Source organism: Phyllostomus hastatus, unplaced genomic scaffold, assembly GCF_019186645.2.
Source record: "Phyllostomus hastatus isolate PE091 unplaced genomic scaffold, TTU_PhHast_1.1 phas_contig_29, whole genome shotgun sequence".
In the NCBI taxonomy this organism is placed as follows: domain Eukaryota; kingdom Metazoa; phylum Chordata; class Mammalia; order Chiroptera; family Phyllostomidae; genus Phyllostomus; species Phyllostomus hastatus.
The window spans coordinates 27,715,651-27,741,413 of record NW_025333835.1 but is presented as its reverse complement, the minus strand read 5'-3'; the positions used below and the strand labels follow the sequence as shown (position 1 = coordinate 27,741,413).

At 38.4% G+C, this 25,763-nt stretch overlaps 1 protein-coding gene and 1 pseudogene across 2 annotated transcripts; both read left to right on the top strand.

Moving 5' to 3' along the window:
- The first annotated feature begins 304 nt into the window (after positions 1-304).
- Positions 305-22,734, top strand: FBXL3 (F-box and leucine rich repeat protein 3). Of its 2 annotated transcripts, none has more exons than XM_045838943.1 (5): positions 305-481; positions 4,715-5,063; positions 7,224-7,346; positions 10,483-10,654; positions 20,226-22,734. In XM_045838943.1, exons 2-5 carry the CDS (start codon positions 4,716-4,718, stop codon positions 20,867-20,869), a joined length of 1,287 nt encoding a protein of 428 aa, XP_045694899.1. In that variant the 5' UTR covers positions 305-481; position 4,715; the 3' UTR covers positions 20,870-22,734. The 2 variants fall into 2 exon arrangements, with proteins under 2 accessions (XP_045694899.1, XP_045694898.1); XM_045838942.1 differs by having other exon boundaries at positions 384-663.
- Positions 8,714-8,811, top strand: LOC123818988 (annotated as a pseudogene).
- Positions 22,735-25,763: the final 3,029 nt, after the last annotated feature.

Here is a 25,763-nt window from a genome sequence, read left to right as displayed (position 1 = left end):
AGTTAGCTCCACCCCTTACACTTTGGCGTGAAAACAAAAAAATCCTTAAAACCCGCGGGAACGTCGCGGAGAGGAAGGCGGCCGACTTGCCCACCGGCGGCCGGAGGCGAAGCCCTCAGCGGCGCGCGCTCCCGCCCGCTCCCGCCCGCTCCCGCCCGCTCCCGCCCGCTCCCGCCCGCTCCCGCCCGCTCCCGCCCGCTCCCGCCCGCTCCCGCCCGCTCCCGCCCGCTCCCGCCCTCGTCCAGTGCACCGCCCCGGACACGCGCCCGCCCCTGGGGCGGAGACGCGCTGGGGAAAGCGCGCGGCCGCGAGCCTCGGGCGCCATTTTGGAGTCGGAGTGCGGGCAGAGGCGCAGGGACCTACGCGGTGGCAGTAGCTCGCACAGGAGAGTCTCTCACTTCCTCGACGGTACCGGGAGAAGGACGCGGACGGCGTGGGACTGGGGAGGAAGGCTTCTCCTCGGGCAGCCAGAGCCGCAAAGGTGGAGCCTCACTGGCGCCCGCGGAGGGACCAGCGCCTCGGATGCGGGCGGAGCGAGGGGGGCCGCGTCGGCGGGAGTCCGAAGCGCGGGGCCCCGGGGGCCCCATGTGAAAGCCGCGGAACCAGCCGCCGCCGTCCCCGGAGCCCGGGGTGGTGTGTAGGGGAAGCCGCCTCCAGCAGCAGGTAACGGCGGAGGGCCAGAGCCGGAGCTCCGCTGCGACAGTGGAGCCAGGGAGGGTCCGCCGACTGGGGTGGGCGGCCCGACGGGCCTGGTGGCGGGGTCCCGGGCCCTCGCCAGCAGAGCCTCGGGAGCGCCGAGCCGGGCTGGGGGCGCGGCGCCCAGACCTTGGAGCCTGCTTGGGGGCGTTTCCCCTCTTGCCTGCTTCAAAACATGTCAACAGGGCGTGGTACGTTTTGCTAAGGGCCGCGTGCAGCCTCCCCGCGATCCGCCGCGCCTGTCTTTATTACTCTTGGCAGGGGTTAGTGACAGGCACCGCACCGCTCGCGCCGGGCCGGGCTCTTCCCGGTGTGTGCTACGCCCGTATTGGTACCTGGAGAAAGAAAGGGACTTAAGGTGTCAAAACAGACTGCTCGGAGTAGGGCGCCGGAGAAATGACGGGAAAAGCCGATCCTTGGAGGTGGCGCGGGGAGGAAGGGCCGCCGGGCCGCGTAGCGGAGTGGAAAACTTGGTCAACTTGTGATGAGCGGCTCCGCGCCTGCTTTTGGCGTGGCAGCCGCTCCCGGCGGGGCTGCAGCCTCTTACGTGATGGGCCTGCGCCTCTGGGCTGAGATGGGAGACTACTAGTATTTTACTGCTCGTGATGTCCAGTCAGGTGGCCCAGATCTTTTTTTCTACCATCCTTGAAATATTTGTAAAAATGCCCTCGAGTCCCAGTCATCTGCAAATGACCAACAGGCAGATTGTCACCGCTACACTTTTCCTACTGTCTAGATTTGAGAGTCGATCTCTTTCCACGGGTTTATTCTTGTATTTCAGCCAAAGTATGCGTATTAATTTTGATATTAGTCAAAGCACAACGTAAATGGAAAGGAACTGATGCCAAAACAAGCTTTTTAGAGCCAAGTACCAGTGAGCTTTTAAAATTACCGCAAGCCCAGAGTGCCCCAAGTGCTTAATGCAACAAGGGAGACCCAGCGGAGTGTTCTCTTCAGCCCTTATGAGTAAGCGCGACTGCGCCTTTGGAGGGCGTGGACGTGCTGTTAGTTCTGCCGCTCCCTGTGCTGCTCAACTAGTTTGTAGTCTTGGCTCATTAACTTGCTTCTGGGTCCTTCGTAGGAATGTCCTCCCTTACCAAATGCTCTGGTGGCCTAAGCTGCCTTGATTATTTGGGGCCAGGAAAAGTTGCGGTTCTGAATCGAACCGCTGGAGCCCTGGGGAGGCCTGGTTGTGGTGCTCTGCTGAGCCTCGTTGACGTTTGTTGCCCGGTTCCCGTCTCTGCACTTCTGTTCAAATGTGAGAGGTGTTTCACCCTGACTAAAAGTAGGAAATAGTCCATTGATGTGAATTCTTTGCAGATTGGTGGGTGCTTTGCATTAGCTTTTGATACAGCAGAGTTTCGTGTGTAAATCGATTTAATAGGATACTTTTGAAAGCAGTTTACATTTTTGCATTGATAAATCAGATCATCTTGGAAAAAATTCATACTTAAGAATTGTGCCCACTGTATTCTGTTATTTTCATGCATAAATGAAGACAATACAGAGACCATTTTTTCGGCATTTGACCTTGGAGGTTTTTTCTGTTGCTAAACATACTATAATACTGACATATAACAGTCATGATACATATGACAAATTACAGATTTTGCTTGGCTGGTCATAAACTACCGAGGTAGGTATTTAAAATATACTTTGGTGGTCACCCAGTCTTATATCTAGACTAAGAGATTCTGTTCCTCGGTGTTGTGTACTTCTTAATATGTCAGTTGTTTTCTCCCTCAACTTGGAAAGGTACTGAAATATACTTGATTCAAAATAGGACTGTAATAAACAAAAGAAAGTATCTATTGTTAGGATCAGTAAAGTATTAACAAAGATAATTATGTAATAAGACTCATTTTGTTTATATGTCCATATACTCTAAGGTGAATCATTTCATCTTGAAGTTGAATAGTTCTGGTTTTAGAGGATTTTGTCCAGAAACAGCATTCTATAATAGGGGGTAGAAATTATAAAGATGTCTTCATTCTTTTTGACTCTCTTTATCTCAAAATTCTGAAGATTTTAGATAGCCAGCAGAGAAATTACAAGCCCCAGGTAGCAATCTCTTTGTTCTTTGACCCAAATTTTATATGCTAAAATTAAAGTAAGCCTTCAGGATACGTTAGAGCAGAAAAATGGGTCATAATGACAGTGTTTCAACCTCTAGTAGGACATTATTACTGGGAGAGATTTTTTTCTATTAAAGGTAACGTAGTTTATACTACTTTTTAGACCTGGGTTTATTTTAATGCCATAAAGACCACGGGTCTCTGCCATTCTTTTTCCCTGCAGCCCTCAATGCTTATTCACAAATTTTTGTAACTACTGAATAGAGAGAGAATCTGCGAAGAAATACTTGGTTAAGTTTCATGCATTAGCACATGTTGCATCCCACTCAGGAATCAGAAGTTCCTGTGTGTTAGTGTGCCAAGAGTATAGTTGGAGCCGGGCACAAGCCATCCTTTTCGAAAGCTTTGATTTCAAATCCAAACCACCACCAAACTGCTCTGTGGCGACAAAAGGAAAGTATCACAGGCTCTAAACCAAATAGGGGTACTATTTAAGTGGTCCAAAGTTAATCTCATTTAGTTTAGATACAATAATGCTTACTTTTGAAGAAACGGAAGACCTTTTCATCTGATTGCAATGTAATTCAATGACATTAAAGTAAAAATGTAAAATACAAAGAAGTGTATTGGCACAAAGAAAATCACCTGCTATCCCATTACTAATATCCCACTCACTGTTATAGTTACTATATTAATGTGGTGAATCTACTTCCAGTGTGTGTTTCTCATATATAAATGGTTGTTCTTGCACTCCTCATATACATACTTCATTTTAAAACAAAAATGGGATCGTGTTTTCTATTTTACTGTCATGCACTTTATGTCTTTAGTACTGGACTGCTTTACTGTCACTGAGTTCAACAATCATCTGTCTCCTTTCAGAGCCCTAGTACTATTAAATTCCTCACAAGAACAGTATGTGTTACTATCTTCATTTACCAAACTGAAGCACAGGGAGGTCAAGTAATTTGTTCGAGGCTATATAACCACACTACTGTTTTGTAACAAAAAGACCATTAAAAAATGGAATGAAGATAATACAAATACATGTAATAAACACATACCTGTCAGTTAGAAATACAATCTGGGGAAATCATTTCAGCAGTAAGTGGTGTGTTGAAAGAAGCTACCATACTCCAGACCAAACAATACTTAGTAGGAATGAGTTTGTGTATGTTTAGCAGAGAGTGGGGCTGATGATGACATATATCACAAACTGCTCAATGTGAAAAGATCTCTTGGCTACTTCATTCAGATCCTCTCTGGAGGTTACTGGGATTCTAGTCTGCCTTGAATTCAGGAATTCAGAGATAGCAGGTACCTTTAGGTATCTTGTAAGAAACCTTAAAGTGTCACTGTAGGTTCTTTTTGAGTTAGTTAACTATAACTTTTAAAATATAAATTCTTGGTGCCCTGGCAGAGTAGCTCCGTTGGTTACAGCATCATCCTGATTCACCAAGGTTGTGAGTTTGATCCCTGGCCAGGGCACATATAAGAAAGAATTAACCAATGAAAAATAAATAAGTGGAACAACAAATTGATATTTTTCTTTCTCTTTCTTCCTCCCTCTCTCCCTCCTGCTCTACCCCCCTTCTCCCTTCTTTTGTCTCTCTAACATCAATACATGAAAATTTTTAAAAATGTATGTAAATTCTTGGTTTAATTCCAAAATGATGATAAACTTTCCCCCCCAGATAATACAGTATAAATACAAATGTTTAAACACCTGTATAGAACTTGTGCTGTGACAGTTGGTCTCCACTGGTGTTTTTTTATTATATTTTATTTTGATATGCTCCTGGAATTACTGGTCCAATTCTTTCTGCTTGTTTGTGTTTGTGTTTATAAATATATATATACACATCTCAGTGACAGAAGAATAAATTCTGGATTTATTTCTATTTGGAAATTAAGTATGAAAAATTATGCATTTTTCTAAATAGGATGAAACGAGGAGGAAGAGATAGTGACCACAGTTCATCAGAAGAAGATACGGCAGAAAAATCCAAGAAACTGAGGACTTCAAATGAGCATTCTCAGACTTGTGATTGGGGTAATCTCCTTCAGGACATTATTCTCCAAGTGTTTAAGTATTTGCCTCTTCTTGACCGGGCTCATGCTTCACAAGTTTGCCGCAACTGGAACCAGGTATTTCACATGCCTGACTTGTGGAGATGTTTTGAATTTGAACTGAATCAGCCAGCTACATCTTATTTGAAAGCTACACATCCAGAGCTGATCAAACAGATTATTAAAAGACATTCAAACCATCTACAGTATGTCAGCTTCAAGGTAATATTTAAATCTTTCTTTTAAAAAATCAGATTTAGTAGCCCTTGTATTCTAAATCAATACACCTTCCCATGCCTTTGAAATACTGCTTTTTAGGGAGAGTGCTTAAAGATTTAGAATTGTCATGTACCTTAGAAGCTGTGACAAATAATTATATTTGAACTTAATTACTTCATTTTATTATAATTATTAATTTCTTAAGAGCAGAAGCAACCACTAAGTAGCATAAATCATCAACTAAAGTTGTCAGAGTGAATTATTGCAAACAATTTGAGGAAAAAGAAATACGTAATAAAAAAATTTTAATGTGGCTATTATGATTGATTTACACTTACTTTTCTATGTAACAGGGACTGGACTTGCTTATTGACTTTATGGTAAGAAGTCTTCAAAGAAAAGAGAGATACAAAAATTTTATGTGAAAGATTTAGGTGAATATATTTTAGAGAGAAATAGAAAAAGGTACATGGAAGGCTGCCAAAAAAAGAACTATTTGTTTCTTTTCGTTGAGGGAAGGGACATGCTGAAATTATGCGGTGATAAGTGCAGTGGGGTGGCTTTCTGAGATGTCCCGAAGAGCTTAAGGAATCACAGTGGTGTGTATGAATATAGTGGTTTGTAATGTTTTGTTTTGGGGGTGACTAATGGACTATGGCCATCTTTACTACATTTGTAACACTGATAATTATTGTTGAAAAGTAACACCTGAATACCTGATTTAGCTATATGTAGCAGTTATTATACAGGTAAAGTTAAACCTAGATAAAGTGGTGATTCTTAACCCAGAGTTCCCTACCAAGACTGGTCTTGGCTGCTCCCAAGAATGTTATTCCTTCTGGAGTGGAGATTACCAGCTTATTCACCCACGTGTGTCCAAGGAGGAAGAGAGACCCAGTAATGGGAATGGTTGGGTGTGTTACGGCCGTCTTCTCAGAAAAATGCATAAAGGCACTTAAGCCATTGAGGGTGAGATTGCTAGGGTTAGCAGATAAAAATAAAAGGATACCTAGATAAATTTGAGTTCAGATAATCAACGATTTTTTGTGTAAATGTGTCCCTTGCATCATTTAGAGCAAACTTTAATACTTTTTGGATATCTTGTATGTTATCTGGCAACCCTAGCCAGGGGAAAGGATGGGGAAATGGTGGGAGCTCGTTAAGATAAAAATTTCTGGGTCCCACACCCGAAGTTTCTGATTGCCATGATCTGGGATGAGCATGAGAATCTGCATCTCCGACAAGTTTCCAGGTGTTGATGCTGCTGGTCCAGGGACTACACTGTGTGAACCACTGGTGTAGAAACACTTAGCCAGAGGGAATGATAAACAGCTCTGAAAATTGTAGGACAGTTTTACAACCGGCTCCTCAGGACATTTTGGGGTTAAGGTAATGTACATCATTCTGGAATTAAAGTAATGGTATTACTTTTACTTATTCTGGTTTAAGATGCTTTTTAGCTTAGGGAACAACTTCCTTTAAAAAAAAAAAAAGAACTCTTAAGAAGCTTTTGACATACTACCTTTTTCCCAAGATACTACTCTGCAGAAGAGTGTATAGGAACAGCTCTTTGTTTCAGTTTTTCATGCTTAACTGGTTGGAGGCCCTCAGTCTACTTTGCATTTGTTTTTCATTGTCATTAATGATGAATCCCCAGTTGTTAGGGCCAAGTGTAATTTTAGGACTGTATAAATATAACTACTCCTTAACTAGGGGCAAGGAGCTCTACATTCGGCCTTTGAAGGCAACCTCGAGGCTGATGTGGCCCCCAGTGAAAATGAGTTTGACACCCCTGCCATAGATGCTATTTATATGTATGATTGGATCCACTACCAAATACATAATTATTTTTCAAAGATAAACTAATGCATTTTACTAGGTTATATAGTCAGTTTGGAATAAATCAACTTGGAGCCAAGTTATTCCAATATTAAATATATATCATCATAGTAAAAGTGAAGTCTTGACAGTTAGCCCTTTTATTTTTTTCCAGGTGACTCAGAAAAGGCTGATGTTATATGTGGTAGTAGATAATTGAAAAACTCAGTATTAGTTCTTTATAATGCAGTAGACTAGTGACTACATTTATTGCTTTTATAAAGTTAAGATATGCACAGAATACTGTAAATATATCCATGGATAAATGGTATTTTCTTTTCTAAGGTGGACAGCAGCAAAGAATCAGCTGAAGCAGCTTGTGACATATTATCGCAACTTGTGAACTGCTCTTTAAAAACACTTGGACTTATTTCAACTGCTCGGCCAAGTTTTATGGATTTACCAAAGGTATCTTGCTGTGGTTTGTTGGGGTTTTTTTTGTTTGTTTGTTTGTTTGTTTTTTTTAGCTGTTAATGAGAAATTCATTGAAACCCTACCCATTTCTTGTACTTGATGGGAGTGATGTGAGTGGAGTGTAAGGAAAGTAGTATAGTATGATAGGAAAAAAAAAAAACATCAATTAGAATGTTATAGGATTTTTTTTAAGCTTTTCCATTTTTTATTGTTGTGTTTCTTCATGAGTAAGGTTGAACAGTGAATGAATTTACAGTGGATTCTATAGAACGTCCTAAAAGCAACAAAGTCAAACTGAAAAACAAGCATATTAGAAAAAGAGACATGTAGATGTGCCTTTTTGGACTTTCAGACCAGATTGGTGAAATTAAAATCAAAGAAAAGTAGGCAGTGCCAGTATCAAAAGCAGGTGTAGCTTTCTTATAAAATCTTCTGGTAATTGTTTAAAGATTTATTCTTAAAACTTTTTTTGGTGAAGAGGTAAGTTGATTTTATATTTATGTTCTAAGATGATCCTACATATAATTAGAAATAGTCTCTCTAATAATTATTCTGTTAGAATGGTAAAAAGGGTGCATTTTTTTAGAAAGACAGCTACAAAGGCCCCTGAGTAGGTTAGCAGATGTTTAGTAGGTTAATATCCAATAATAATTTGAAGAACTTTTTTCAGAGTAAACATCCTTTTAAAACACTTAACATTTTAATTTACTAGGATGAATAGGGAAGAAGTTTTACTAACCTGAATGTATATTATAACCCAGGTAGTGTAATAGACTATCAGTGACAAATATTTCACCAGTTAATTTCACAGTCTCAATTGATGTTAAAAAGATTCATTGCATATGCACATTTGAGATAAAATGTTTTTTCTTGTGTAAAATGAGGGAAATGGGCAAGAGATTCTCTGTTCACTTCAGCATTTTAAGATTCTAAGTCCATGAATTAGACCACTCTAATTCTCAAACAGTGTGCATAAAAATCATGTGAGGAACTTCTGAGTTTTGAATTACTATTCCTATTTCAAATTTTCCCTTCAGGAGAGCAGTCTAGTCCTAATATGATTCAAGGACCTCACTCTAAGAAGTACTTAGTAGCCTTGTTCAAGCATCGCAGGGGAAATGAAATGCTTCAGATTGGCCTTTTTTTAATGTACATACTATAATTAAAAAACAAATATACATATGGCATATGTATAAAATACACCATATTAAAAGGGTGTTGAACACGAGTTCCTTTTTTTATTACTCAGGGTTATCATTATGCATAATTAGTACTCACACTGTACTTACACATACTAGGTTTGTCTTTGGGAACTATTGCTGTGTCTAATGCTGCCTCTCTCCTTATTAAATGGGCCTAGGGTGCTCGCTTTAGCAGCACATATACTAAAATTGGAGTGATACAGAGAAGATTAATATGGCCCCATGCCATGCAAATTTGTGAAGCGTTCCATATTTTTTATCATAGAAATGCACACTTGACACCTATATGACCCTAGTAACCAATGTCATCCCAGTAAATTTAATAAAATAAAAAATGCATTTATAAATAAAATAAATGGGCCTAGGATGCTTATACTGTTTTTCTTTTTTCTTTTCCTGTTACAGCTTTTGTAGAGGTTGAAATAGGGTGTTGCTTTATTTTGGAAATCCTGTGAGAACCAAAGAAAACATGAAGTAAATGTAGTTGACCAGAGCTAAATCTGAGGGGAGTGGGAAAATGAAGGCAGCGGTGCAGCCATGAGTATACTGATGAAGAAATGTGGATGCAGGAGACACAAAGGAACATTTAAATAGTGAAACAGTTACTTAATCAATATAAGAAGTAAACCAGTTATTTAATTACAGTACAGAAAAATAACCCACAAGCATTAAAAAATTTGACCCTTGGCATATGCAGATTTCCAGTTGTGGGTTGAATATAATTAACTTGTGAACAAAGCAGATTTGGGCTTCATGGTCCACTTTTATGAAATTTGAAATTTTTCAATAAAAAAAAATCCACATACAAGTGGACCTGCACAGTTAAGACCCATGTTATTCGGGGGTCAACTGTACTTTTCTGGCTATTAGCCTGCCCTCTTCCCTCTTCACTGCTGTAGTGACTTTATAAAGCTCAGTGGAGGGTCAGATGGGCTCTGGAGAGGAGTATGCTGGACCATCTCTCGGCCTCTCTTTCCTTACTCTCCTGGATTCTTTGTCTGTTGGTTATGGCTGCATAGGTTCTTTTTATTACCTGTTTCCCTACCGTGCGTGGTTCCTTTAGTTCAGGTTCCATATCTGATATCTTAGTGTATATATATAATAAATGGATGGATATTAATTGGTACATTTGTGGGAAAAGGCATTAAAGTAAAATAGGCTTGAAAATATTACAGATAATTCAATACACTTAAGTGAGTTTTAAATTTGAAATTTTATTTAGATAATGATTTTGATTAGAATCAAATTTTGTATGAGCTACCTTATTCCAAATAAGTCTGTCATAGCTTCTGAGTTATTATAATTTTAATTACTATGCTAATAGGTATTAGTTGTTACTTTTTTATCCTCACCTGAGGATATACATGTGTGTATATATGTGCATGTATGTATTTTAATTGATTTTAGAGAGAGAGGAAGGGAGAGAAACATCGATCAGTTGCCTCCTGTATGTGCCCTGACGGGGGATGGAACCCACAATCTAGGTATGTGCCCTGACTGGGAAGAACCCACAACCTTTTGGTGTATGGGACAATGCTCCAATCAACTGAGCCACCCACCTGGGGCAGTTATTACTATTTTAGTGGTCATTACTATCAGACCAAAAGATAACACATTTTAGTGTTATAAAACACTAAAGTAGGATTTCCAGATAAGGTGACTGATAGGTATTATCCTGGATTTCAGAATTCCTCTTTTTATTTACCAGTGATTGTTTTGATGTAGAGACACTCATCCTGAGGCTTAAAGTCTTTTTTTCCCCCTCCCAGAGGTTAAAAAGCACTTTGACTGAGTGAAGGGAATGCTACCCCTAAAACAGTTATGAAATAATATCATTAAGGTTCAAGTGGAACATTTGTGTATTATGACAGCCCCCTCAATTCTTATCTGTAGAAATTGAAACAATTTTAATTATTTTTGCTTTTCAGTCTCACTTCATCTCTGCACTGACCGTTGTGTTTGTAAACTCCAAATCCTTGTCCTCGCTTAAGATAGATGATACCCCAGTGGATGATCCATCCCTCAAAGTGCTAGTGGCCAACAACAGTGACACGCTCAAGCTGCTGAAAATGAGCAGCTGTCCTCACGTGTCTCCAGCAGGTATGTGGTGTTTTACCATACAGCATTTCAGTAAAACCTATCGATGTGTGTATCAAAATAAGAAAAACCGTGATCAGAAATCTTGAAGGTAGATTACTGTGATTATTGCACCTATTTTACATAAAAGTGTTTTTAATGACATAATACAGTAGCATAAATTCTGTAGCCTTGATACTTCCAACTTATTTTCTAATTTTATTGGGCAATTTGTGTCCAACCTGTGCTAGAAAATGGATAAATTAAAAAATAAAAGTACAAGGTGAGTCTTGCCTAAGGTACCCCTTAGGTAAAATAGAACTTTCTCTAATTGTAGCTGAGCTAACAGGGTAGGTTTTGAGTCAGTGTATTCTCATAATTGCTTTTCTTCTCACTGTGTGCTGATGTTGCCCAGCATTTTTCAAGATGATGCTTTTCCTAAGTTGAATTTTGGACCTAAGAGTCTTGTTAAATGGGGGAATAGCATTATAAAATCTTTCCAACTCCTCTTATATACAATTAAAGCATTCGAGATTATTTTGTTTGATACCATTTAAATGCCCAATTATTTGTATTATAAAGTAAGTATAAAACCCATACTTACTGCTCTTGATGCTTCACTTCTGACTCAACCTCCCACTATTGAATTTCCTCCCAACCGTTTGGCTGTGTTATTTGGGAAGTCTGGTTTTAAGGGACAGTGTTAAATCCTTGAACTCTTTATAGAACACTTCCTACCTTCTTGCCATAACTAAACCTGACTTTCCCCCAAGAAAATGAATCCTTAGTGGAGGATCCTTGCTCATTCTCTCCTCTCTTCCCACACAGAGGATCTTGATGATGAGCATGGCTAGGTCTCTTGCAATACAGTGGGCCTTTCATACCCATGGGTTCCGCATCCATGGATTCAACCAGCTGTGGGTTGAAAATAAAAACATTATGTTGTTGTTGATATGTACTATGTAGTTAGGCCTGTGGCGGTTGTGTCTGTACTGAATATGTACAGACTTGTTTTTGTCATTATTCCCTAAACAATACAGGGTAATAACTATTTACCTAGCATTTAGATTGTATTAAGTACTGTAAGTAAAGATAATTTGAAGTATAGGGAAGGATGTGTATAAGTTGTAAGCAAACACTATACATTTTAAGGGATTTTACTTATCTATTTATTTATTTATTTATTTATTTACTTTTACAGAGGGGGGAAGGGAAGGGAAGGAGACAGAGAGGGAGAGAAACATCATTGTGTGAGAGTGAAACGGTTGCTTCTCACTTGCCCCCAACTGGGGGACCTGACCTGCAACCTAGGCATGTGCCCTGACCAGGAATCAAATGGCAACCTCTCTGTTCGCAGGCTGGTGCTCTGTCCACTGAGCCACACCAACCAGGATGCAGACACTACACATTTTATGTAAGGAACTTGAGCATCCATGGATTTTGGTTTCTGCGTGGGAGAGTAGGGTAGAATGGTTGTGTTGTGTGTGTGTCCTGGAACCAATCACCCATGGGTACTGAGGGATGTTCATATTTTCCTAGCTGCTTCTGCCACTTCTGGATTATCACTAAAGATAATCTCAAAGAGAATGGGCTTTGGCAGTTACTTCTTATTTAACCTTGGTCACATTGTACTCTCTACTGTATAGGTTTGCTGTGAGAGTAAGGTTCATACTTTATAGCTTCATAGTGTACAAGGTCCTTTGTATCCTGATCTCCACCTTTCTCGTTAATCTTGTTTGCTGCCCACTCAGTGCAGCTTTTCGTTGAACTCTGTGTAACCGCAGGTCTTTATATCTGTGTGTGTCATCAGTACACTGTACCTTGTGGAATACCTTTTTTCCCCATTTTCATCTAGATAACTCCAGCTCAGCTTTCAAAATTCAGCTCAGGTGCTTTGGTTTTATTCTTGTTTCCTCCTCCTCTCTTGTTTAGATCTCTGTTGTTTCTATAGCACTCTGAATATAACTTGTAGCACTTAGGCTGTGTGAGAGCTTCTGGGTCTCTGGTTTCTCTGTGAGACTGAGCTGCTTATTCTCTTTATCCCCATACATCCCACGTTCATTTTTTTTTTTAAGATTTTATTTATTTATTTTTAGAGAGGGAAGGGAGGGATATAGAGAGAGAGAGAGATAGAAACATCAATGTGCGGTTCCTGGGGGTCATGGCCTGCAACCCAGGCATGTGCCCTGACTGGGAATCAAACCTGCGATGCTTTGGTTTGCAGCCCGCGCTCAATCCACTGAGCTACACCAGCCAGGGCCATTTATTTTTGTTAAATATACACATCAATTCTGATAATACGGTGTAAGCTTTGCTTGGTATGACCTAATGACCTTTGGACTAGTTCAAGAAGAGAAGGGAGGAAAAGAAGTGCTTGTAACACTTAATTTAAGAGTATAACAATAGAGGACTTTAATACAAAATTTAACATAATTATGTATTTTCTTTCTATCCATATTTTGTACTTTTGGACAATTTCTCTAAGTTGAAGTTACGGGATATTTTCTATTCTGCTTTCTTTACTGAACATCTTATCAAACTTTTTTCTCATTTTATATAGTCCTTATAATTTATGTCTATTACTAGACCACTAGGGACCAAGATTTGGGTCTTGGCTCTTAGATATCATACTCTTGATTTTTCTCCTTGCTCTATGATTATTCCTACTTTGTTTTCCATGCTGGTTTTCCTTTTCATTCCTTAAATTTTGATGTTTCACTGTGTTCTGTATTGGGCCCTTTTTTTTTAACCATGTAAACTCTGGGCTCTGTCATCATCTGTGGCTTCACATATATTCTATATATGCTAATCCCTGCTACTTTTGGTGTCTGGAACTCTAGGGCTGTGTGTTGAGTTGCCAGTGTCCCAATGCCTATAGAATGTCTCACAGGTACTTCAGACAAATGGACTTCCTTTTCCTCCTGTCCAGATCTCTTCCTTTCCCCCTTTTCACTATCTCACTGAATAGTGCTATCCACCTAGTTGTCAGGGACCTGATAGACAGCATCGATTCCTCCTGCCCTCACTTCAGTCATGGAGGTCTGGTGAGTCCATCACTGAAATAAGCCTTGAATCTCTGTGATGCCAAAGAATGAATGTGTTAACTCCCTCCTCTCCCCCCAGATTCATGTGTTTAAGCCCTAATCCCCAATGTGATGCTGTTTGGCAGTGGGTTGGGAGGTCATTAAGTCAAGAGAGTGAAGCTCTCCTGAATAACAGTAGTGTCCTTTTAAGAAGGGACAAAAGAGATATGATCTCTCTTTCCACCATGTGAAAACACAGTGAGAAGGTAGCCATCTACAAGTAAGGAGAGTTCTGGCCCTAACCCAAACCTGACCATGCTGGCACCATGATCTTGGACTTCTGGCCTCCAGAACTGTAAGTAGTAGATGTTTATTTTTTAAGCCAGCCAGCTCTGTTAAGTAGCCCAAACTAAGACACTGCACCTGTGTTTATCGCCCGCCGCCGCCCCCCCCCCCCGCCCAGATTACTCTAGTCCTGGCCCCCAGTCTTTGTGATGTACTGATTTCTTGCCTTGTAGCCTTGCTCTTCTCTCTCCTGGCTTCCGTGCTACAGCCAGAGTAATCTTTCTAAAATATGAATCTGGTTTTTTTCTCGTTTCTTTCCAAACTTTTTATTGTGCTTGAGATAACATCCCAACTCCATACTGCGGCCGGCAAGATCCTATGACATGGTCCTTGTCTATCTGTTGGGCTTCATCTTTTAAGATACTCCCCTAACTTGGATATTGTGTGTTGAGTTAGTTCTTGGAATGCTTGTGTTTTCTTCCATGTCTAGGTGTTCACACCAGAAATACCCTTCACTTTCCTTCTCCACTCACCTTTTGCCCTAGCTTGATCCTTTTAATTCTGTAAGTTGCACTGTAAGTTCTGGAAAATCTTCCTGGATTCCCATGTTAGGACTCACACAGCATTTTTGTTTCATTATCTGCTACCTTTTATTAGGATAAGGATGTTTTGTTCCTATTTTATCATTACCATCCTGGCACCAGTACTGTATAAGACACTCAATTATCAGCTGAACTAGTGAACATTTAGTTACTTGGTATTCTGTTTTGTTGCTAAGATTGGACACTTGTTTCCACATTTTTGCTGTGGCACATAGTAGTTGGCTTCTGTTTGTTTCTTCATTAGGACAAATTATTGAGAAGTGGAAGAACTAAGTCAGATGATCCGAATCTTTTTTATGCTTCTTTGTTTTTTTTTGTTGTTGTTGTTGTTTTTTTCTTCTCCAAATGAGTTATATGAATTTATACCACCAAACAATGGATTTCAGTACCAGTTTTATGACAGTTTTATTGATATATAATTTATATACCATTTGTTTTTACAATGTGTTGGCTTTTAGTATATTGACAGAGTAGGTCATCCATCACTACAATCAATTTTGGAACATTTTTATTATCCCAAAAATAAACCACATACCTCTTTGCTGTTACCCTCCAAAACCCTCATCCTAAACAGGCCTAGGCAGCTACTAATCTTTCATACTTGCTATCTCTGTAATGTGCCTCTTCTGGACATTTCATGTAAGTGGAATCATACTGTATGTGGTCCTTTATAACTGGTTTCTTAGTGTATGTGTTCAGAGTTCATCCATATTATAGCACATATCCATGTATTTCATTTCATATTATTGTCAATAATATTTCATTGTATGGATATGTCACATTTATCTTGGGATCAGTTGGTGAATATTTGGGTTGTTTCCACCTTATAACTTTCCTGCTATGAAAATTCATATACAAGTTTTTGTGTGGACATACGGTTTAATTTCTCTTAGATGTATACCTAGGATTGAAATTGCTAAATCATAGTAAATAACTGTCTAACCATTTGAGGAACTGCCATATTGTTTTCCAAAGCAGCTGCACCATTTCACATTTCTATATCCTCATCAACACTGGTTATCTGTCTTTCTGATTATAGCTATCCTAGAGAGTGTGAACAGGTATCTCATTATGGTTTTGATGTGTATTTTCTTAATGACTCAAATGGCTTTTCATGTGCTTATTCACCATTTGTATATCTTCTTTAGAGAGACATTTGTTCAGATCCTTTGCCTGTGATTTAATTAAGTTATTTTCTTTTTGTTATTGGGTTGTAACCATTTTCCAGTTTTAAACACTGGTAACTATGTATTAGTTTTCTGTTACTGCATAACTAACAACTGCAAACTTTGCAGCTTAAACCAACACCCATTAATACCACAGTTCCCTAAGTCAGAGTTATTGGCATGGCTCCAGTGGTTTCTCTGCTTAGCTATAAAAGCTCTGAATCTCTCTGACTTACTCTTTTGCAACCAGCCAGAGAAAATTTGGTTTTTAAAGGGGCCATGTGATTACATTAACCACCTGGATAATCTTGTTTTAAAGCCAACTGTGCTATTATATAATACAGCATGCCATATTTTGCCTTGCATAATATGCTTCCGTGTGTAATGTGCACCCGCATTTTTGTGCATATTATACACAGGATTATTATGCCCATGTATAATGTGCATCCTTATTTTTCCCTCAAAAATTTGGGCAGAAAAGTGCACATTATACATGACAAAATATGGTAATCATGGGTGTGATATCTTAACTACATTCATAGGGATTAGGTTCCAGGGATTAGGGTGCAGAATGTTGGGGACCACTTCTAGAATTAATGCCTGCCACACTGTTTTAGTAGTTTTTAAATGATATTTCCAAGTTTCTTTTAGTTGCATCTTTGGTTCCCTTTTCCCATGTGTTTGTTTTCTTTTTATATCAGGCTTTATGAGATTGCAAAGAATGAAAATGTGCCCAAGTTACCTAGGATGGTCGGGATTTATTTTAAAGTATATACATACTCTGGGGAGAGTGAAACTTGGCTGTGGCTGAATGGTGAAGCACAAATGTCTTTTACTTCCTCTTCTGGTGATTCTTTTATACTGGACATTGTTTATCTCTTCACTGATTCTGTTACTTGTGTTTTTCTCCCACTGCTGTAAAGCTTTTGACTTATTGGTGGCTTCAGTATTGTCATTTCTTTTTCTTTTTCTTTTTTTTTAATGTTATTGATTATGCTATTACAGTTGTCCTGTTTTCCCCCTTTGCCTCCCTCCACCTAGCACCCCCCACTCCCTCAGGCAGTCCCCCCAGCATGTTCATGTCCATGGGTCCTGCACATAACTTCTTTGGCTACTTCATTTCCTAAACTGTATTTTACACCCCCCTGGCTATTCTGTAACTACCTATTTGTTCTTCTTAATCCCCTCACCTCTTCAGTCATTCCCCACACTCCCCTCCCATCAGGCAGTTATCAAAATGCCCTTTGTATCCATGATTCTGTGTCTGTTCTTCTCATTTGCTTAGCATGTTTCTTAGATTCAGTTGTTGATACACACTTTGTCACTTTATTGTTCGTAGTTTTGATCTTCTCTTTCCTAAATAAGTCCCTTTAACATTTCATAATACAATGATTTGGTGATGATGAACTCCTTTATTTTTACCTTGTCTAGGAAGCACTTTATCTGCCCTTCAATTCTAAATAACAGCTTCCCTGGGTAGAGCAATCTTGGCTGTAGGTCCCTGTTTTCATGACTTCAGATATTTCTTGCCAATCCCTTCCAGCCTGCAAAGTTTCTTTTAAGAAATCAGCTGACAGTATTATGGGAACTCCCCTGTAGGTAACTACTTTTCTTTCGTTGCTTTTAAAATTCTGTCTTTATCTTTAACCTTTGGCATTTTCATTATGATGTGTCTTGGAGTGGGCCCCTACATCCATCTTGTTTGGGACTGTCAGTGCTTCTTGGGCTTATCTATTTCCTTCACCAAAGTAGAGAAGCTTTCTTTCATTATTTTTTCAAATAGATTTCCAATTTCTTGCTCTTTGTTTTCACCTTCTGGCTCCCCTATAATGTGAATATTGGACCTCTTGAATTAGTTGCAGGGGCTGCTTATACTATCCTTCTATTTTTGGATTCTTTTTTTTTTCTTGTTCTGATTGGTTGTTTATTGTTTCCTTATATTTCAAATCATTGATTTGATTCTTGGCTTTGTCCACCCTATGGTTGTTTCTCTGTAAATTGTTCTTTATCTCAGTTAGCATATCCTTCATTTCTGACTGGATCTTTTTTATGCTGTTAAGGTTCTCACTAAGTTCCTTGAACATCCTTATAACCAGCATTTTGAACTCTGCATCTGTTAGATTCCTCATCTCCATTCTGTTCAGCTCTTTTTCTGTAGTTTTGCTGTGTTCTTTCATTTGGGCCGTGTTTCTTTGTCTCCTCATTTTGGCAGCCGCCCCATGTTTGTTTCTGTGTAATAGGTAGAACAGCTTTGACTTCATGTCTTGTAGTGTAGCCTGATGTAATAGCTTTCTGTAGGGACCAGTGGCACAGCCTCCCCTGTCACCCAAGCTGGGAACTTGAGGTATACCTTTAGTGTGGGCTGAGTGAGTACACCCTCCATGTGTAGTTGAGCCTTGGTTACTATTGGCAGATCAATAGGAGGGATTTACCCAGGCCAGTCAGCTTCAAGGACTGGCTGTGACCACTGACCACAAACCTCCTCCCTCCTTGGTGGATCAGCTTTGTAAGGGCAGGGTGTTGGTGCTCCAACATGGTCTGTAGCTGTCTACTGGGTGTGTTGGCCCTCAGGTTTTCCAGGTGGTGCAGGCTAAGGTCAGCCCCACCTGTGCTTTGCCTGGGCTGTAAGCCAATCTGAGATGGCTGCAACTTGTGCTGGGCTTGGAGATGCCCAGGAAAAGCCAAGCTGTGAATCTGGGCTGCTAGTTTCTGGCCTGGGGCTTGATGAGGCCAGCTGCTGTTTGAGAGGATATAGGAAGTTGTAAAGCAGGAGCCAAGACCATTCATATGGAAAAGCAGCTTGGGTAGTCCTGTAAATTGGGTGGGTCAGAGTCTCTGGGGATCTCCAAGTCCAGTCTAACAGTGTTAACCACCTTGCATATGGCACCAATATGCAGGCTCTGTTGGGGGAGGGTCCAGAAAAGGCACAATGGCCTCTGCTCACCTTGATGCCAGACATGTCAGCCTACCCCTGCACTCTACTTATGCCCCCCCAAGCTGCCACGCTGGTGCTGGAGTTCAGGGGGAGTATGTCTGAGTAGGTGAGTCCATGTGTGGGTTCTTCAAGTGGAACTGCTTGGGGCTGCAGAAGTTTCTTCCATCTACTCAATCCCCCTGTTTTTCGCAGCCAGAAGTTGTGGGGACTTACCTTCCTGGCACTGGAATCCTGGGCTGGGGGGCCTAATGTGGGGCTAAGACTCCTGGCTCCTGAGATCTCTGTCCTGAATTTTTATGCACCACATGTGGGTATAGAACCAGCCTGTTCATGTCTTCGCCCCTCCTACCCATTTGTATGGATGTGGTTTCTTTAATTCCATAGTTGTCAGACTTTCATTCTACTCAATTTCTGACCTTTCTGAATGCTGGTGGTTCTGTATTTTAGTTGTCATTTTGATGTGGTTGTGTGAAGAGGTGAGCCATGTCTGCCACACCACCATCTTGACCAGAAGTCTCGGTATTGTCACTTCTTAAGCAATAGTTACATTCATGAACTTAGAGTCACTCATCACAGTGTGTGTTTGAATTCCAGTTGTGCTATCTTTTGCTAGCTGCCTAAACTTCAAAACAGAAGTAATATTTACCTTTCTAGATTTTTATGAGTATAGTATTACATATCTATCTAATCTCTGACGTGTTATTGTACACTAAATAGTAAATAATGTGTCCTTGTTGCTAAACACAAAAAGGAAACGGTTTGAGTGGGTCATTTATCAAGGAGTATATATAGAGTGTGTCTTACTAAGCCACTTTGGAGATCCGATATTGACCTTTGGTAAATCATCTGCTGCTAGGTGTTTGGGATAGTTTTGAAGCATAGTATCCTAAGCATTGTAAACGTTTAACTGCCTTGGGGGGTATGTTTGAGCTTTAAAAGTCATAATGTATATTTCCATTGATGTGAATTGGGTAATTAATTACCTTTGATAAATTTGACAAATTTATTATATACTATTAGCAGTTGAATTCTGCTGATTTGATGGAAATCTTTATTTTTCAAATGTTTTATCTTGTTACATAAATCATATTTTATATGGTTTTGACCATATTTTTATTTTATGAAGATTAGGTCTTGAATTTCAAAAAATGTCTTTTGGCCTCTGTTCTAGTGATCATATAATTTTTTCTTAACCTGTAAGTGTAGTGTTAGTAATTAGTTTTTTAAAAAAACATGGTACTGTATTAATGTGATATACCTTACTTAGTCATTGTGTATAATTTTAAATGATATATAATTAATAGTTTATGATTTTTCTGGGTTTATATTGAGCTTCATTTCTTTTTAAGGTATCAGATTGAAATTGGTTTCATTTTCTTAATAGACAAAACTCGTAATAAACTTTTAAATATTTGTGACTTACCTCCTGCTAGTTCAACCATACAACTAAATTTTAAATTATATAGCTTTGTATAAGGGAAATATGGTAAGATTTTATTGTGGGACATGCACTTGATTAAATTTTTGAACAGATGGTGAACTTGTACGGAAAATTGTAAATAATTAGGTCTTTTTTCTTCCAAGGTATCCTTTGTGTGGCAGATCAATGTCATGGCTTACGTGAACTGGCCCTGAATTACCACTTGTTAAGTGATGAATTGCTGCTTGCTTTATCTTCTGAAAAACATGTTCGATTAGAACATTTGCGCATTGATGTAGTCAGTGAGAATCCTGGACAGACACACTTTCATACTATTCAGAAGAGCAGCTGGGATGCTTTCATCAGACATTCACCCAAAGTGAACTTAGTGATGTATTTTTTTTTATATGAAGAGGAATTTGATCCATTCTTTCGATATGAAACACCTGCCACCCATCTTTACTTTGGGAGATCAGTAAGCAAAGACGTGCTTGGCCGTGTGGGAATGACATGCCCTAGACTAGTTGAACTAGTAGTGTGTGCTAATGGATTACGGCCTCTTGATGAAGAGTTAATTCGAATTGCAGAGCGTTGCAAAAATTTGTCAGCTATTGGACTAGGGGAATGCGAAGTCTCATGTAGTGCCTTTGTTGAGTTTGTGAAGATGTGTGGCGGCCGCCTGTCTCAGTTATCCATTATGGAAGAAGTATTAATTCCTGACCAGAAGTATAGCTTGGAGCAGATTCATTGGGAGGTGTCCAAGCATCTTGGTAGGGTATGGTTTCCAGACATGATGCCTACCTGGTAAAGACCAAATGATGTAAGGAATGATGAATAGCACCTTAACTTTAAGCATATTGTATTATAATAAAAGTTTATTTCCTATAGTTCTGATGTAATTCTATTTTGTGGCACAGAAGTTTAATATCTGAATTGAGTATATAAGGATTGTTTATTGGAAGACCCATTGACCACTTTTGGTCAGAAAACTTCATCTGTTTCTTTAGCCTAATAGCAGTCAAATTGCAGAAAACTTTTAAAACTGTGGTTCAAATTTGAAAATAATAACCTGTTATAAAGATTAAATATTTCACAGTTCAGAGTAACTGAACCTATATATAATAGCCAAGAAGTGAGTACTAATAGGTTTGCCAAAGCACTGTCTATGCATTTTTTAAAAATGTAAACTTGACATTTTAGGGTCTTCAGTTATACATACACCTGTTATAAGGTGTTTAATATAGCTCAGGAAAGTGAGCATTTAGTGAGAAAAATGTAGGATATTTCGTATCTAATGAAAACAAATTAGTTGAATGTTCTCAAATATTACAAAGCTGTTTAAGAGGTATAAACATAATTGGAACAATTAGGAATCTGATATATATCACACAGTGGTTATAGTAGAAGGATAATAAACAGCCAAGATCAAATTAAAAGAAAAACAATAGAAGGGAGACACTGTTTAGCTTTGTATAAACTTTCAGTTTTGCTTTGCAATCTGCTGAACCATAAAAATTCTTTTCTGCAACATGTTACTATGTATGTGTCCCTTGAGGCATTGTGTGTAAAGGAAGGAATGCTTTACCAGTTCTCCTTGGTTTTGTTTATCTGTTTAAACTAGCTTTGAAGTATTATACAATAATTGAAATGAAAAGTTTATTCTAAAAGCTAAATTGAAATAAAGATAGGATTTTCAAATATTTAAAAATTATTTCCATGAAGGAATATTGATCTCCAGTAAATTTTAGTGTTGGCTTATTCTTCCATTTTGGAATTATGTAGTTGTGTAAGTAGGTTTTACAAAAATCATTTTTAAAAAAGCACCAGTGTATAGTTCAGCATAAACTGTAAATTTAAAAGAAGATGCATTTAAGTTTATAATCATTTTTGAGTAAATAGTGCTCAGTGGACTGGAAAATTTTAATAGGACAGTGTCTACAGTTTTGTGATTGTTAATTTGGTTAAACTGACATTTTATATTATTTAAGTAAGGTATCATTTTTATTACTTTTCATATAAATGAAGGTAATCCATACATTGTAGAGTCTGTAAAAATAAGTTTTGGACTACATTTAGTTTTCTAGATATTATATAAACTTTGATTCTGAGCACTAGCGCTAGTAGATACTACCCTCCTGAGCCAGATCAGGAGTGGCTTACCCACAGTGGAATATATTAATGCTCCCAACTTGGAGAAAGCGTTGCGGTAGTCGTAGAAGTGAATAGTCTTGCAGATCTATCTATTTTTAAAATAGATTACCTTCCTAAGAATAAAGTAAAAGGTGATTTTCTACATAATTTTTGCTTTTTAAAATTGATGGTATCTGGCCACATATAAATAAGAAGAAAAAAAGATGATGTAGACTTGGAAACTAAAGTTATGATTATACTATTTCCCCCTCTTACCGTAAAGCATTGATTGTACCAGAACTACCTTTGTTAGTGAATGAAGCTTTTTTTTCCCTTGCACAACTTTTGGAAAATGGATATGACGAACATAATCAGTTCTACTAACCAAAGCTTTATTTGGAAATTTACTTTTTGTACAAATGGAATTATATAATGCTTGAAATATTTTAAGTCACTTTATAAGCAAAATGTATAGCACTTGTTTATACTGTAAACTATGTGTTAAATGCCTTTATCAATTTAAGAATAAAGATAGTTACTAATGCTGTTGTATTACAATTTTTAAAAAACTTCCCTAACATGTACTTAATTGATTTTAAAACAAGTTAAACTTAAAAGTTTATGGTTTTAGTTTCAAATCCATATTTGATGGATATAATATTTAACATTAAATCTTTATCGTAGAATGGCTTTTGTGTTAGGCAAATGGAATCTATTCTTGAAGTAAGTTCTGGTGCCTCAAGTGACAGGAAATTAAAAATTGACCATAAAATGTAAATTCTTCAAATTTCATAAAGAAAATGGTTAAATTAAAAAGAAAGAATAGGTGTTTTCTACATTTAGAATAAGAATTTATAAAGTAGGTTAAATAGAAAAAGAATTCTTAGGGTCCTTGAACCCAGCTAGCCTGTTTAGAGAGGCCATATAAATCCATACAATCAGAGAATAGTTTTTATTTGAACTGTTGTGATTATTTTCACCACCTGTCTTAATAGTTTCCATAAAATAACTTCAATACCTTAGTAATCTGGGCTGTTTTAACATTATTATCAGGAAAAGATCAGGCATGACTGAAGATTAAATCAATGTACTGCATTCAAACAATTTTTGTCATTATAGAAAAGTTGAGAATGAAAGGGAAGGGTTGACAGGAAGAAGGAAGCTGCAAGGAATCCCCCCCCCACACAGCTGGGAACAGTCTGCATGGAGTCCAACCCCAGGCTACCAGTGGGGCTTTTTTTTTTTTTAAGATGAATGAATTCATTGTGTTCTTTATAAAATCATGTTTACATTTATTGTGGTAAACTTTATAAGGTTCTTTCCACAGTATTGACTTACAACTATAACATCACTCAATATTCAGAACTCCTACCCATAAAGAAACCAATACAGGAAAATGTCCTACTTTCTACAGCCCTAGGGTAGCATCCGTCATTTGCAGACAAAGCTTTAGGTTTCAAAATTTCTTTGATTTAGAAAAATTGGTCATTGTACTACTTATCCTCTATAAAAATGTCCAGAAGCTATTGTAATAGAGTTGTAAAAGTTGAAAAGGCCTAATGAAAGACTGAGGGTGAAGGCAGGGGTCACGAACCAAGGAAAAGCAAACCTGTGGAATCTGGAAAAGGCAAGGGGTTAGGAATTCTGTCCTAGTGCATTCTGAAGGAATGAAGCCTTCCAGTGAAAGGTCATTTTATTTTCCAATTACAGTTGACATTCAGTATTATTTTATGTTAGTTATGTTATGTTAGGTATACAGCATGATTAGAAAGTTACGTAATTGAAGTGATTCCCTGATAGTTCTACTACCCCACCTGGCACCATACATAGTTATGGTAATATTGACTATATCCCCTATGCTATACTTGACATCCATGTGACTACCAGTTTGTACCTGTTAATCTCTTCACTTTTTTCACCCAGCCCCCCAGCTCCCCTCCCATCTGGCAGTTTGATCTCTGTGTCTGTGAGTCTGTTTTTGTTTTATTCATTTTTTTTTGTTCTTTAGATTCCACGTATAAGTGAAATCATAAGGTGTCTTTCTCTGACTTATTTCACTTAGCATAATACCTTTTAGGTCTATGAATATAACAGATGTTAAGATTTTATTCTTTTTTATGGCTGAATCATACTCCATTGTATTATATATGTACCACCACTTTTTATCTAGTCTCTTGATGGACACTTAAGTTTGCTTGCATAGCTGGCCTATTGTAAATAATGCTGCAGTGACCATAGGGGTGCAAGTATCCTTTCAAATTAGTGTTTTAGAATTCAGATATATACTCAGACGTGGAATTGCTGGGTTGTGAGGTAGTTCTATTTTTAATTTTTTGAGGAACCTCGACACTTTTCCATAGTGGCTGTACCAGCTTGCAGTCTCTGTGGAGCTGGTTTTAATGTTACCAAGTAGCCATAAAAGTTTCACCTGTTTGCTGGCACCTAACTTTCCTTTAAAAAAGGACACAAAACCTTTTTCCTCAAAGTTCATTACAAGCTTATCTTTAGAATAATCAGTCCCATAAGAAGATACATAATAAATATCCTCTCATTTTAAATAGGGGAGAGAAAAGGTAAGTTTGAGGAGCAGAAAGGTACTTGGACAATAAAGGGTAAATATGAGGACGGTGCTGGAAATAAATTTCGCCAACCATTTGTCTTTGACTGTGAAAAGGGAAAAATGGTGTACTTTTGGAGCATTGCTCTTTGTATAACATGCCTACAATTTCTTTAAAAAAATGAAGTCATCATCTTAAAGGAACTTCAGTCCCAAAGAATTCATGAAGCACCACCAAAGCAGATTATAGAACTGGATGAAACTTCCTAATTTTTATTTTTTTTCTGATTTCTAAGAGCCAATTTTGATTTAAGGTTCCAAATACCTAAAGTTTAATAGCTATTTTTACCTTTTGACTATACTCCTGCACCTACAAAAATGTATTTGATGCCACTTTGTGGGTATACATTATCTAATGCTGAGCCAGAATTGATGAGAGGATATATTTATTGTGTAAAGCCCTTATATAATTCAAACTTCAATAAAATGGATTCTCTTAGAAGTAGAGGAAATTTTGTTAATTTACAACTTAACCGAAAACTGGCAATCACATTAAAGTTATACAGCAACTCAAAGGCCCACAAAGTTAAATTAGCCAGTTCCTGCCTGGCTATGTTTTGGCTTCCCAGCTCCCATTTTGAAAACATTCTTGAAATCATTTCTGTTCCAAAGCCCCTTTTCAACTTGTAAGTTCAGCTCACAGGTTTAGTAAATTCTTAAGAAGTACTCACATGAACTCAATGCTCTCTATGCTATAGTCACCTCAGTCTGTTACCCTCACAGAACTCCATTTATTAATATTCTTAGGAACAATGAAAAATCTTGAATTTTTTCTTACATAACTTAGAATCTTACTTTAAAATTTGAGTTTCATGTACAGATGTCCTCATTTGTCTTTGCTATGGAACCAAGTTCTGTGGCTCACAGTTAACACAAACAGCACAGGAATTTGTGCTCCTTACCCCAGTACAGTTCTGGAAATCCAAAGTAGTGTTTTCAGGGAGCACCTAGCCTA

What these genes read in the sequence shown, in the direction of transcription:
- FBXL3 (XM_045838943.1), top strand. Translation starts at nt 4,716, where the DNA reads ATGAAACGAGGAGGAAGAGATAGTGACCACAGTTCATCAGAAGAAGAT. An exon ending in TACAGTATGTCAGCTTCAAG is followed by an intron (nt 5,064 to 7,223) that starts GTAATATTTAAA and finishes TTCTTTTCTAAG; the next exon opens with GTGGACAGCAGCAAAGAATC. An exon ending in TCCTCACGTGTCTCCAGCAG is followed by an intron (nt 10,655 to 20,225) that starts GTATGTGGTGTT and finishes TTTTCTTCCAAG; the next exon opens with GTATCCTTTGTGTGGCAGAT.